General features: G+C 38.5%; 1 protein-coding gene across 1 annotated transcript; it reads left to right on the plus strand.

The window, feature by feature from the left end:
• Positions 1-713: 713 nt before the first annotated feature.
• DMC1 (DNA meiotic recombinase 1) lies at positions 714-11,904 on the plus strand. Its single transcript, XM_009822209.2, has 13 exons — positions 714-770; positions 1,399-1,443; positions 4,321-4,467; positions 4,686-4,768; positions 5,379-5,431; positions 6,338-6,379; positions 7,600-7,672; positions 8,317-8,408; positions 9,250-9,323; positions 9,427-9,541; positions 10,393-10,453; positions 10,989-11,105; positions 11,835-11,904. Exons 1-13 carry the CDS (start codon positions 714-716, stop codon positions 11,902-11,904), a joined length of 1,029 nt encoding a protein of 342 aa, XP_009820511.1.
• Positions 11,905-14,663: the final 2,759 nt, after the last annotated feature.

The raw sequence follows: 14,663 nt of genomic DNA on the forward strand, positions 1-14,663 counted from the left end.
TTGCATTCATAAAATTTAAGGAGGTCATATTTTGATTTTTATTTAACCATGCTATCAGTAAGTGCCTATTCTGGTTCTAGGCCTTGCTTATAGGAAGTTACATAAAGAGGGCAGTGAAGCTGTAGTAGAGTACAGACATGGCAAGTTAACTATGAAAAACCATGAAATAAGCTCTCAGTATATGCATCTACTCTCAAGATATATGACTAAGGAGTTGTAGCCTTCTCAACAGCACTGTTTTATGGGCTTTCTGTCATATAAAGGTGGGGAAGCTGAGATGTTGCATAGCCTTTCCATTACCCATTCTGTCTGCAACTATGCTGACTTTTGTTATAAAAATACAGACTGTCTTTAACTTTCTTACCAGAATAAATTCCACTAATGATAAATCATTTAAAATGTTCCTACCTCCAAACTCATCTCTGACCCAAGATTCTCAGAAGGGAATGAGATCTCTTTTCCTAATGCCTGTTAAACCATTTCTAGCCAAACTGGTTCATCTGAGAGTAACGCAGCAGATTTTCTCCTTTTGGTCTGGTAGGTCAGATACCAAAGAGTTGGAAGCAGAATCTGAGTTTAAATCCATGTGATGGCATATTGAGAAGGTTCTTAAAAGTCCTTTTACAGTCATTTACGCATTTATTGCCACCCCAATATTATCTTTGTCTGCATTTCCCAGTAGTGATCAATACTTTATTGCCTGCTCTTTCACGATGAAGGCCATGGAGGATCAAGTAGTCCAAGAAGAGCCAGGATACCAGGATGATGAGGTAAAGTTATGGTTGATAGAAAAATATGTGCAGCAAATGTTGTTTGAAGGTATTTTGGTAGTGTTATGAAATCCATGGAGAGACAGGAGGTCCCCAAAGACCATCAGGGAGTTCAATGCATTTAAAATTTTGTTCCAGTCTAATACCAAGAAAATCTCACTCTCCTAGTCCCTGTAAAGTCTTGCTCTTCAAGTGCTCATCATTAACCTTTCAAAAGCTATGCATGGTTTTTAATGGGATTATCTTTTTTTTTTTGTATTTTACATTTCAATATTAAATGCAAGGGGACTAACAGTTAATTTTATGCTTCCAAGGCATGGTCATCAGCCTGAAAAGGCTGAGGAACTGTGGCGGGAAAAATCAAGATGATGATGATGATAACACAAGTTTTATTAGCACAGCAGAGGATTGCTTGCCTGTGAAGATACACTTTATGAGGAAGGGGATAGGAAATGTGTAGGCCTTCTTGGCTTACTATGGCTTTGCTTATTTGGGTAGTCCAACAAGTTATGTATTATTAGGGAAAATAATTTAAATGCTTACAAATTTGAAACAGACACATAGTGAGATAGATGTAATTACAAGAAAAAGCAAGTTCTATTTTTATTTTTTTCTGCCTTTTTTTTAGGAATCCTTTTTTCAGGATATTGACCTACTACAGAAGCATGGAATTGTAAGTATTAGCAATGACTTCACCGCACAGAATTGTCCACGTAAGGTTATTTCCAAAAGTATATACATATTGATACAAATAACTGAAATTCCTCCTTGCAATAAATTCTAAATCAGTCATGTGAAGACAAATTTTGCCTTTGGTGATAAAGCAGGTTTTCAGAAAATCTCATTCCCATCAAATTCCTAAATAAAGTGGCAAGATATTAAAAGTATTTAGCAACCAGCACTCTTGCTAATTTGTTTGAAAACTGGGTGATAGATTACTTCCTGTTCCTGCCAATCTTTGTAATTACTGCTGCGTTTTTGGTGCCTGTGGAATTACGCTGTGACAATTGTTGCTATACTATTTTCATCATGCTGGTGAAGGGGATAGAGTGGGAGTGAGGAAAATACTAGTAGCTAGGGTAATAAGTGGTTAGTTTTCTTCATCAAATATGAATTCCTATAATCGTTATCATCATCATCATTATCACATGAACATCACCTATTTATTTGAATTACTATTACTATATGTTTATCCAGGCTCATGGATCAGAACCCTATTACACCCAGTGTTACAGAAGCAGAATAGAAAGTTGAGTTTGCCCAAAGTAATGTAAGATTTAACTCCAATATAAATGACGACACATACAGAATGGGGGGGACATAGACACAGTGAGACAGCATTAGTTAGCGCTATAGTTACTGGGCTCAGCATGTCAGCAGCATAATTGTTGTCAACTTTTTTATTGGCAATTCATTGACAGTTTTAAAGAGAGTTCTGAAGAAGGATCGTGAGGTTGGGAGCTCTAACTATGGGGCAACATAGGAAAAATACACAAATTCTTGTGTTAAAAATTTAACAAGTTGACCAAAGAGGCTGACCACATGAGCTGGAAGGGAGCTGTACTAGCCTGTCAATATTAAATGAGGCATGGTATGCAGAGAATAATAAGGTATGAAAGATCTTGAAAATAAACAATAATGACTTAGGCTGTTCTTCTGGCATAATAAGGGTTTCCTGCTCCTTTTCTTTTTTCTTTTCTTCCTTCCAAGTAGTTATTCCCACATCCCAGGGGAAGTTTTTGTTCTCAGCTGTGCCAGTTAAAATCTTTGTGTGAAAAGAGGATGACCCATATCTGTTAAATTCATTTGCTTAAAGAAATAGCTTTTGTGAGTTTAGAATTGTTTTCCTAGGAGTAGAGAGAGAACTATTTACTAGATCTGACAGTGTAGCCACAAAAAGAGTCAGATTAGCACAACCGAGGCTGTGGTTTGATATTCAAAAGTGTTTGGTAGGAATTAAGGTGCTGTGACCCTGCAGCCTTTGCTGTGTGTTCCTGCCCCTAAAGCATGCTATCCCTTCTTCTAGCACATCTGCTTTTTTAGTCACCCTGTGAACTGGATTTGTGAATCAATTAGTCCAAAAATTATCACAACAAAAAATGTGGTTTAGTTTTTTTTTGTTTGTAAATTCTCAGTCTAATCCCTTTTCCACCTCAGAGGCACACAACTGGGACAGGGCTGCAACATAAGGTAGAGGATCAGGACAAGCAGTTGGTGTAAGGGGGCAGGTGTGTCAGTATGTTAAGCCAGGAGTACTGCTGAACACTTCATAGTATTGAACTCTAGTCTAAGGAGGAGTATATCCTAGGAACTTGTTTAGTACAGAAGCTGTTGGTGAAAGGTGTATCTGTGAGGGGGAGAACAAGAACTTCTATAACCAGGTTTACCACACAGAGACTTGTAACACAGAAGAGTGTTAAGGTTGATGTGACCAGAAAGACAGAGCCACTGAAGAAATGCAGAAGCAGGGTAATGCATTTAAAGCTTTGGTCTAGAAAAATTATCTTTGCAGCAGTAGTCTGTTGTCTTAATAGAAAAACACAGTAAAACAGCTCAATCCTTCTTATATTGCTGGTTATTATATCCTTTCGAGTGGAAGAGTCATTTTTGTTCGTGACCGATTTTACGTCATCCATCTCTATTAATGTAATAATCAAAAAACACATCACAGGATGAGAAATAAGCTTCCCAATGAACATGACTAATTTCTAACATAGCCCCGCTCCATTCTTATGTCCTATGCACCCACACACTCTAGATAAATATATGATACAACCAGTTCATAGTTTTTTTCAAAGAAAAAACCTGGCTCGAAATGGTAAATTGAAATATTATCCCAAACCTTTCACATAGTATGTTTTCTTGTGAGTGATCTGTTGCTTGCCTTTAAGTTTCCAGTGATGTCAGAATCATAAAATGAGGTGAGAGTAGGGAAAACGTGTCAGTAGGGTGCTGACTGAAGTCATGCTGTACCCAATTTATGAAAAACTCTAGTAAGTTCATTCCAGCACGAAGTGTTGGTCAGATCTGGAGGATACGTTTGTTTTAAACTGGACATACTGTGAACATGCAGAAACAGCGCAGCAGTTATTGAGTCAGCTTCCAATGATTCTTGCGAGTTAGCTCCCAATTATCCATGATCAGATTATCTGGTTTACAGATTATCTGTGCTAAGGGACCAAGGACAGATTGAGTGTTACAGGGTTTACTAGGTTGGGTTCCACGCTATCTGAAATAATCCGTACTGTTTCTTTACTACCAGCTTGGATCTAGAAAGACTGGCACTGAACAGGGACACGTAAATACAACTGGACCAAAGGTGCCTTTCTCTCAAAAGCACCAGGATGTCTCTGCACCATGATCCCTCACACCAATATTACTCAAAATCTTCTGTTGTTGGTATCATAACAAAAGAGTACCATAAATGTAGTTCTTTCTTTGTGAAAATACACATACATATGAATGTACAATAAAATGTGTTTCAAAGATTTACTTCGCCTTCTAGTTGTTAACTGACACGAATACTCACAGAAGGGAACTTTCTTCACAGAATGTAGCAGATATTAAAAAACTGAAGTCAGTTGGGATCTGCACCATCAAAGGCATCCAGATGACCACAAGACGGGCACTGTGCAATGTAAAAGGGCTTTCAGAGGCCAAAGTAGACAAGATTAAAGAAGCTGCAAACAAGCTTATTGTAAGTTAGTCACTTTCCTGATTGTTTAAACTTATGCTGACCTCTCCAAAATGCTATGCAACGTTTCTCTTAACAGACTTTTTTCACATCATCAAGATAATTTTGAAACCTGTGTAAATGAGGCTAGGGTGGATAGAAGATACTTATGTGGGATATTGCACTTTACCTTCAGGTTAAAGCTAAAATAAACTTCTCATGTTCTCTTTGGTCTTCCTTAGGAACCAGGCTTCCTGACCGCCTTTGAGTACAGTGAAAAACGGAAGATGGTATTTCATATTACTACTGGCAGCCAGGAATTTGAGTAAGCTGATCTCTACTTAAATCCTTCCTTAGTCCAAATTGTTCCAATGATCATATTTATTGTCTTTAATGAGACACAAAAATATAAAGGAACAAATACTCAGCTAGGACAGGCAGGTTACCTTGCATTTGGAGCTAGTGCTGGCTCAAAGATACCTGCATCAGTAAGCAACAAAACAAACTCCTTTTCTGAGGGGAAACTGGACTTTGTACAGTCATTGTAAATAAACAGAGTTTGCATCCAGAAATCCTGAACGTATCATCATTTTTTCAGCTTGTCAAAACAACCTGCAGGTCTCAGGTCAAAATTATAAGTCTTCAAGATCTCCCTTGAGATATTTTTATGGAATGTTGTCTTTTCAAAGGTATTTTCTCTTCTTTCTTTCCAGTAATAATTTCTATAGATCTTTCTCTTGCACACAGAAAGGAAGGTTGAGACAGAGTTAATTCTTTATGAATCAGAGATCATTTAGTGCCCTGCACTTAATGCATCAAGTGAGGAGCTTTAGGGCAGAAATAACTTTTCTTGAAGTAGCAAAAATGTCTCTTTTTTACTTTCTTCTTGTGATTTTGTGGGTTTAACTATATCATAATCCTCTCCCTTTCTCCAGTAAACTTCTGGGTGGTGGGATTGAAAGCATGGCAATCACTGAGGCCTTTGGAGGTGAGAAATCCACATTAAATGAGTATTACTGAATGAAGAATTGCAACTTAGTTTAGATTTTAAATCAAGGTGCATTACTTCTATCAAACTTATGACATTGTGGTCACAAAGATGAGTACCTGCATAAGAGTAAGAAGAAGGAATTAACTTCTTTTAGTGTTTTCCCATTATTCCTCTTCATTTGCTTGCAGACCAAGTTTGAGCTGAGTAATCATTAGACTGATTCAGTATGACATAGCATTATTAAAACTAATGTGTCATATAGGAAAGATTTCCCTGATGCATGCAATCTGTGTTCCTTTCCACTAACAAAACTGCTACAGAAGATATTTTATTTATGCATGCTTAGGATACATTGCATTTCATGTAAGATTTTGAAATCACAATTAAGCTACTATTACAGTAAATTTGATCAGTTAGAGGTTAACACTTCAATAGCAATAGGAAGAGTTCATAAAACACAGTACTCTTCCCTTTAGAAAAGATGAACTGGAGACTGGACATGATTTGATATAATGAGATTAATAAACTCATAAGCTTCTCCTTGATCATTTTACTGAAAATGAAACTGGGCCAGGTCAGTGGAATCAACCATTTCTTTCCTCCCCCTCCCTCAACACTTTTCCACAGGTGCCATGTGGTATTTAACTTCTACACAGAAAATAATAAATTACCTTAGCAGTCAAGCATGATCAATCTAAAGCATTTCAGATTTTGCTTTTCATGTAACACATTTCTACTGCACAGAATATGATTTATAAATATGGGGTTAAATGATTTTAAAAGGTAGAGATAGAGGTGAATTTTGTAAGTAAAAGTGTTTCTAACTGCAGTAACTCCTGAATCTGGCAAACTCAGAAAAAGAAACCATGACTTTTTTTTTATTATTTTTTCTTTATTTAACAGAGTTCCGGACAGGCAAAACTCAGCTATCTCACACCCTTTGTGGTAGGTGTACTACCTTAAAACAGAGAGCCGTTTCTTCTCAGTGAATCCATTCTTTACAACTATATCAGAATTAAACACATAGAGACAAGTCAGAATCTTTTATTTCTAGAAATACAGTCAAACAGACCTTAATGACTCTTACCTCCATTAACAGTCTTTGAGTAGAGAACTCATATAAATGATTACTTTTTAATACTGCTCACATCAATGTAAGTTTTGCCATAAGGAGAAAGAAAATAATAGACTGCCTTAGAGAAACCAGTGAAACACACCATCTGGAAAAGCAGAGCACAAATATGGGTTACAGGTGGACAGGGGCATTGCTCAGAAGAAGGCAAAGGCAAGAGTCTTTCTCAGCAACTCTTTTAATTTCCTGGTTTCAAGAGATTTTGCTAAATATGACATTCTGAAAGGGCACTGAAAGGATACTACTAGCTGACAGTAACTGGATAAACAGACTTTGGCAGTCACCATATTTAGGCAGCGCAAAATACAGCAGGACTCTGATTTCCCAGTGATATTTCTCAAGTAGTAGTAAATAATAACTAATGTAACTATTAATGCTGCTGGAATATAGTTACCAGACACTGGATAGGCAAGCGTTCCCTTAAATGAACCCTGTATTATAAAGGGAATTATGGAATCTTCTGGAAAAATAAGGCCTCTTCTCTTTAGTACAGTCTAATGGTCAGCAGTCATACCCTTTTGCATGAATGATTACAACTGAATTAATTGAGTATTTTAGCTTACTCACTCCAAAGATACTAAACCCACAATCAGTAACTATTCACATATCAGGAAGAAGTCATATCCAAAGAATTTTTGATCATATGAGTTACAGCTGGGAAAAAACCCTACTAAATCAATACCATTAATTTGGGCAGAGGATTAAGAGGATGCTTTGTGCGTAAGAACTTCTTAATAATATCCTTACCTATTTTCAATAGAAAATATACAGATTTAGTGATGGTACTGAATAAAAGACAATTCTGACACCATTAATTAAATCTCATCTGATCCCCAATCGAGAAAAGTGGCTTGAGTTTCTTCTCAAGGTGGCAGTAAGACTTGAGATACTCCTGATTTCCACATTGATTAAAACTGGTGGTTCTTTGTGATATGGATTAGCAGTCATATTTTGTTAAAAAACAATAACAATGGGAGTAAGAAAACATTTTTCCCACTTTTTCATTTTGATCTAAATCTATGATTCACTGTAGTGACAGCTCAGCTTCCAGGACCAAATGGCTACACAGGTGGAAAGATCATCTTCATTGATACTGAAAACACTTTGTATCTTTTGGACTGTTGAAAGCTACAAGTATGAGGAACTGGAAAGACAGTTCATTTTGTTATAAGCAAGTAGGAGGCTCCAGGTAGCTTCATATATGTAAAACATTATGAGTGACACAGAAAGCCTGGAGAGCACAGTGTGTAGTGGCCCACATGGCAGTCACTTTTTTCTCTGTCATTTGATGTAATCCAACCTCGAAAAATTAGAGTTAGGATACAGATTTTATTTTAACTGGGTGGTTTTGAAATCTAATATGCCTTCTTGATAATGATACACATAATAGAAGCTTTTCTATTTACTTAAAGAGAAGTTAATCTAAGTACTAAACACTATTTTTAACACTTCATATCTGTGGTAGACTGTGTAAAAAAAGGTTTTGCCCACAGCTAAATTCCTAGAGCACAGATACCCATATGTCAACACCCACTCCCGCCTCAGACCCTATACACAAAAGAATTATCATCGTGAGCCCTAAACTACCTTTAGTGTATGTGGGACAATGTGAAGAGAAAAAGTCAGTCTTCTCTAGGGTCAAAATAAATATTGTTACTTGTTTTTCCATAGTTCTATTTTGGAATGGAGTTTTATTATTTTCAGAGCATGGTTTGTACAAAGAGAAATCCTTAACTTTGACTAACGTCAGCCGACCCGACCGTCTTCGTGACATCGCTGATCGCTTCAATGTTGACCACGATGCAGTACTTGACAATGTGCTGTACGCACGTGCATATACTAGTAAGACCATTATTGCAACTGGCATGATATCTGTGTTTTTTCTCTAAGGCTCTCATTTTAATAGTTCTCAGTTTATTACCTGAGGTTGCCCACTGAGGATCATAAAGAATGTTTTGCTGCTAACAAAAGAAGTTGTAAGCTTGCTTCCATTCTCTGTTTCTGGTGTTGTACACTGAGCAGGCTTGCTCAGTGTAAGTATTCCCGCTCAGCTGCACTACATAAAGTTTTGCAGGTTTTTTTTGCCACAACATTAAGTGAACTCTGCCATGTATATGATGAGTGTCTGTGTAGCATCTTAGTAAGAGAAGCACCAATTAATGTAATCAATCACAATTGCCTGAATGTAAGCTAATTCTATTGAGAAATTCTCTGTGATCTTGTGAATTAAACTTTATAGGGACAGCTCCAACACACTCTGTCACAAGACATTGCATTAAAAATTCAAGGAAGTTTTAGATGGGACTTTTACTTTGAGAGTACAATATGAACATGAATAATATGGCTAATACAATTTCTATGTGTCATTTAATTCAGTATTAAATTCAAAAGTTTATATTGCTTTTCAGTTCTTAACACAACAAAAAAGTTGTCTTCATGCATAGTTTTGTTTTGAAGCTTTTCACAAAGAAGTTTTGTTAGCTGGGCAAGTGCAAACTGGAACCTGCAGAAGCACAGGCACTGCTGGTTATTGTAGAGGTAGCTTGTTATTGGACACTGGATTTAAAACTGCTGGCAGTGAAAAGAGTGCAGACATTTAAAGTGGAATTTTAAAATTAAGGCTTTTGTTGCTTCAGAGCTCTTTCTGGTCCTAATTTCATTTGGCAACTGTACTTCCCACCAGGTGAACATCAGATGGAATTGCTTGACTATGTAGCAGCCAAATTCCACGAGGAAGCTGGTATCTTCAAGCTATTGGTACAAAGACTAATTTTTTTTTTTTTGTATGCTTACTGCTTTCAGAATACGTTTTCCTATTTTCTCTCTCTGTATTTACTTACCTAGCATAATTACAATGCAGATCATTGACTCCATAATGGCACTTTTCCGTGTGGATTTCAGTGGCCGTGGAGAGTTGGCTGAACGACAACAGAAACTGGCTCAGATGCTGTCAAGGCTCCAAAAAATATCAGAAGGTAAGGGAATCATTGCAAAATTTGGAAAACATGGACTGGAGTTACTGAAACAGTAGCTGTTGGTAGCACAACCACCTAGTAGTCCAAATGTATTATCAATCAGGCATTGGCCCAGGAATCTTTCCTCACTTTACAGCTCCGTCAGTTACCAAAAAGATCAAACTGATATATTATTTCAGTGTGACAGATTAAAGAGTCTTTAGAACTATTCAACATTTAGAGTTTTCCTAGAAATACTGTTAAGAGAAGTCCTAAATGACAGAATAGGTTGTAGAACTGGACAAATATCCAGCAAGAGAAATTGTCTTCCCCAAATATTGACAGTCTAAATACCTGAGAAACATGAAGAACAGAAAAAAGGATTAAGGCACAGAGAGATAAAAAACCCCATGCCCATTGCCATGTTCCCAGTACTTTGCAGTACTGAGGGGTGATGACAGGATGAATAGGGTCCCTCCTCTTTGGAATGGCTCAGAAATGTTAATGAGGAATGAGTAAATGTTTTTTCATGCAGTAAATAAAAAAAAAAAAAAAAAAAAGAGTACGGACAAAGGGAGAGGGGGCTGAGGGCAGGGAGCCAACAGAGAAGATGGGAACTGAGAAAGACTTGTTCAGTGGAATTCTGAAAAGTGCTCATTTTTTGGCATAAGTATTACAGTTGAAGTCACACAGGAGCAAATTTAGGCTGTGTCCTCATTAACCCCAGCCATCAGACCTAAAGAATACTTGCTTCTCTTTCATTTGAAATTTGAAGTGCTTCAGCAGCAGCCTTGCTTTTATCATGGACGGGAGAATATTTTGGAATTCTGATTGGATATAATCCACCTTCTTTGCATTGTTTTCTATTGCAGAATATAATGTGGCTGTGTTTGTGACCAACCAGATGACTGCTGATCCAGGAGCAACTATGACGTAAGATACCTTTTCTCTTTCTCTTTTTTAAAAATCTCTTCTCTTTTGTATTACATATGTAACACATGAGAAATGAGATGGTATGGAGCAAGAGGCACTGAAATGAAGGTTCAGACTGGTCATTGGTCCCTCTGGTATGATGAAACTTTTATGGATGACACTTATAGGTTTCTCTCGGTTTTTGTAATGATTTTTTTTGTTTATCTGCTGCCTGGCATGATGGCTTCTTTCAGTGTGTCTTGAACAAAGAGTACAAGCCATAAAAAGTATTTAAAAAGCACCCTATTTTCTTCTGGAGCAGTTTATATATGAAGTCTAAGGTGTGTATTTCTTGAGCCTCTTGAATTTAATGAGAGGAAAATTATGCCAGCATTGAACATTTGAACATACTATCTTGAGGCAAGTGTGTTAAAGTCCTTTTTTGATATATTTACCTATTCATTACTGAGTTCAATGTGCCTTGTCTGACAGTTGATCACAGTATTAACCTATGGAATTTGCCCAGTGAATCATCACAATTTTCTTGCTAATTTAGCTTTCAGGCGGACCCAAAAAAGCCCATTGGGGGCCACATCCTTGCTCATGCTTCAACTACCAGGATTAGTTTGAGGAAAGGGAGAGGGGAGCTGCGTATTGCAAAGATATACGATAGGTAAGTCACCTTTCCTTCACAGGAAGGAAGCTGTGTTATAAGCCACCACAAGGTGACGAAGTTCATGGTACTGAAACTCAATAGCCTGACAACCAATTCATGGTTTCAAACTAACTGTGTTTCTGGATGGTAAGTTGAGAGAAAATCTGAAAGGACAAACTGATTAACAGACTTAAAGTTGTCTTGCATATGGCATACATTAAATTATGTAATCTTTCATCATAAATCCTCCTAGATGCTCATCTCTTAAAGAAGACCACCAAATAGTTTGGTAGGACAGGTCATCCCTTGGCAGGAAAATTCCAGAGCTGTTAAATTACTAAGTTTTGCTGACACAATTAATATCACTTTACCTGGTAAGCTGTGGCAGACGCAAGTCATTAAAAATCGCACTAGTGGAACTGCCTGGGGAGAAACTCTTAGTGTTTCTGGTCAGGAACCAAGAAATTGAACCAATAAATTGAAATGAGAGTTTGCACAGACAGAATCTTTCCTCCTCCTGCACCTTCTCCATTCCCCTCCCTTGTGTTTGTCGTCTTCCAAGAGGTGGATTTCGCATTTTCTGATCTTGATAATATTGATCACATTCTACAGTTTGCACATAGGTATAAAGATGTTGAAGTATTCCAGGTTGCTTACACTTACAACATTTTGGGGACTGTTTCACAACTGCATTTAACATGGGGAAACCCACAAGTTCCTTGTTTCTTTTTTTTTTTTTCCCCCCAGCCCTGAGATGCCTGAAAACGAAGCCACATTTGCAATAACTGCTGGAGGGATTGGGGATGCCAAAGAATAGGCAGAAAACTGATGTATATGTACAGCTGAAAACCACCCGGGCAGTTGGGATAAAGATTTGTGCAAGGGCACCGACTGCCTGGCTGCATTTTTATCTTTTGGGAACCATTTGAGATATTTTGGGAGAACATTGGGATGAACTCTGTCCAGTTCAGTTTTACTGATCTTAATAGAATTTGGTTCATTTAGGGTCTTCATTTTTCAACTGAACTTTCAGCAGACAGAGATTTAAGAAATAAGCTTGTGAATTGTTCAAATAATCCTTTTCCTATATTTTGTGAAAATCAAAGCTGTCCTTTCACATGAAATTAATATACTCTTTTTTAGTTTCTTTCAAAAAGAGTGTCTATGTGGTAGAATTTAATAGTGCAAAATGGAACAGAATTGTAATAAACTCCGTTATAAAATTGACATAAATAGATGGAAAAGCAGGAGCAGGAGCAATAGCTCAAGAACTTGATGGAATCTCATGTGCCGTAGAGGAACAACAGTTACTTGAAAAATACATTTTTAGGCATTTTTATCTTGACTAGGTAATTTTTGTATTTTTATTTAGCATTTTCTACTTTTTGGAGAGAATGTTTTAAAACTGTTCTTATTGAAGTTAAAAATAAAGGTTATGAATTAGAACAGTGCTCTGATTATGTTTGGGTACTTTGAATCAAACCCTGCTCTGAATAATCTCACTAATTTTCCATAAGAGAAAGAAACCGGATGTGACCCAACATTTTAAAACCTTTTGTCTAGTTCTCTAAAGAAACAAAGTTTATATAATTGCCTTGCCAGTCTCCTAATATAAGTAAGAATATAAAGATGATTATTAAATAATATTAAATAATATTATTAAAAAGCAGAAGAAAACAAAACCAGTGGCTAGACAGGGGAGAGAGGCTGACACTGGTTCTTACACCGAGGGAAAGGCACTTATGACTCAGCTTGAGTGAGCGTGCCTGCAGGCCAGCCAGCGCAGGCATAGCTCCGAACTAGCCAGAGATGCATGTCACCAGGGGCAAACGAAGAAGCCAGGAGTAAAGACAGAAATGGGGGATCAGGGGACAAAATACCAATTCAGTTTGTATTACCTCCAATGCTCATGGAATTGCTTGTTTTAAAATAAACTCAACAATTTATATGTTAGACGCTTTAAGGGAAGGCCTTACTTTGTTTTCTTGTATAAAAATGCTAATTAGAATGGGTCTAACTTTGGTATCTGGTTAGAGAGCTTGTCCTCACTGATATAAAATTTTTTTCATTTCGATTAACTAATGCACGTAAGATAACATGAAGTGAAAAGGCAGCGATGACCAGAAATTAATCCAAGAAAAGCACTGACATTGTAGCCGCGTTTTACCTTGTGACAGATCTAGAGAGTTTGCCTTCCTTGAGTGGTTTCTTAACATATCTTATATTTGGTACTTTTCCTGAGGTAGAGCACTATTTTTCCCAGTGGAGAGAAGCCTAGAGAGACAAAGGCAGGGAGGCTGGCTGATCTGAGAGAGCCAGCAATGGGTCAGCCGTTATACTTCATATAACACCTAGTTCTTTGCATGTGCCAGTCTTTCCCACACCAGGCATTCATACCTAATGGCCAAGTACCGAATGTCAGTGAGAGCTTACAGTGTCACTTGACTCCCTCCCACCCACTTAGAAAGGCCCAAGTTTCTTCCAGTATTTTAAGCACCAAGATTGCTTTTTGCTTTCTCACATACACCATACATACAGCAAGTAAAACTAAAATGGTAAAAAATTTGTGTCTCCTTCCAGGCTAAGATTATTTGTTATATTTGTTTCAAGGGTCCGAAAGTAAAGAGGGCTCACTTTCTTTTCTGACAATGTAACTGATTTTTTTATAATCTGACAGCCCAGAAAGCACTGCTGATAGCGCAACTGTGGTTTCGGCCAGGGCTCGGTTTGGCTGGTGTACACGGACCACCCACCAGACATGGCTTCTTGTGCCAGGACAGACCGACTGGCTACTTGGCAGTGGGTGCTATAAGTATACGCACAGCACTGAAGAACTTACGGCCTATACCACGTAATTGCCTCATGACTTATGTCTTAGCTACGAGTCTCAGGTTGATTTGGGAATCAAAACACTAGCAGGCCATAAACATGGCGTCTGTGCTGTGCCCGGTGTCCTTTGAGTACTTCAAATAATTTCTTTGACCACTTGCAATAATGCCACATTCGTTTACTTTCTGGAGAGGTTGCCATGAACCTCCTGCAGCTACGGAGCGGGACGTGTGACTGGTGGTCGCCGGCACGACCCGTGTTGGGTCCCATTATACCATTTTCTCCCGGTCTCCTGGCACTCAAGGGAACACAAACATCATGGCTGCTGTCACTCTTGCTACTGCCCCAGCGCCGCGCCAAGATCCCCCTAATGATCTGCCAGGGAAAAAGAGCGCAGGAAAAACCCAAGCCCGCCGGACCCGTGCGGCCTCGCCGGAGCCGCCGCGGAGGCCCGAGGGGCCGCTCCGCCCGCGCCGTGCCATGTCGGGCGCCTGCCGCCGCCCCGCGCTGCCGTTATTGTCTCCTCAGGCCCACTGCCACCCTCCACGGGGCCAGCGCGTGCGTAGGCAAAGGCCGTATTCTCCAAACCCGACTACGCTGCAAAGTTAACGTAATCCTCCGACCCTCCACCAACCCTGCCAGCACAACCGGCGGAAGAATTTTACGCAAAACGCACAGGCTCTGCTTGTCCTACGCCAGCCTGAGTTACGCAACTTGCGTACGCCGTGTACTTACGTAACGTACGCC

The sequence above is a fragment of the Gavia stellata genome, chromosome 4 (assembly GCF_030936135.1).
Source record: "Gavia stellata isolate bGavSte3 chromosome 4, bGavSte3.hap2, whole genome shotgun sequence".
NCBI classification, from domain to species: Eukaryota; Metazoa; Chordata; class Aves; order Gaviiformes; family Gaviidae; genus Gavia; species Gavia stellata.

What these genes read in the sequence shown, in the direction of transcription:
- DMC1 (XM_009822209.2), top strand. Translation starts at nt 714, where the DNA reads ATGAAGGCCATGGAGGATCAAGTAGTCCAAGAAGAGCCAGGATACCAG. An exon ending in ACTGGCAGCCAGGAATTTGA is followed by an intron (nt 4,769 to 5,378) that starts GTAAGCTGATCT and finishes CCCTTTCTCCAG; the next exon opens with TAAACTTCTGGGTGGTGGGA. An exon ending in ATTGCAAAGATATACGATAG is followed by an intron (nt 11,106 to 11,834) that starts GTAAGTCACCTT and finishes TTTTCCCCCCAG; the next exon opens with CCCTGAGATGCCTGAAAACG.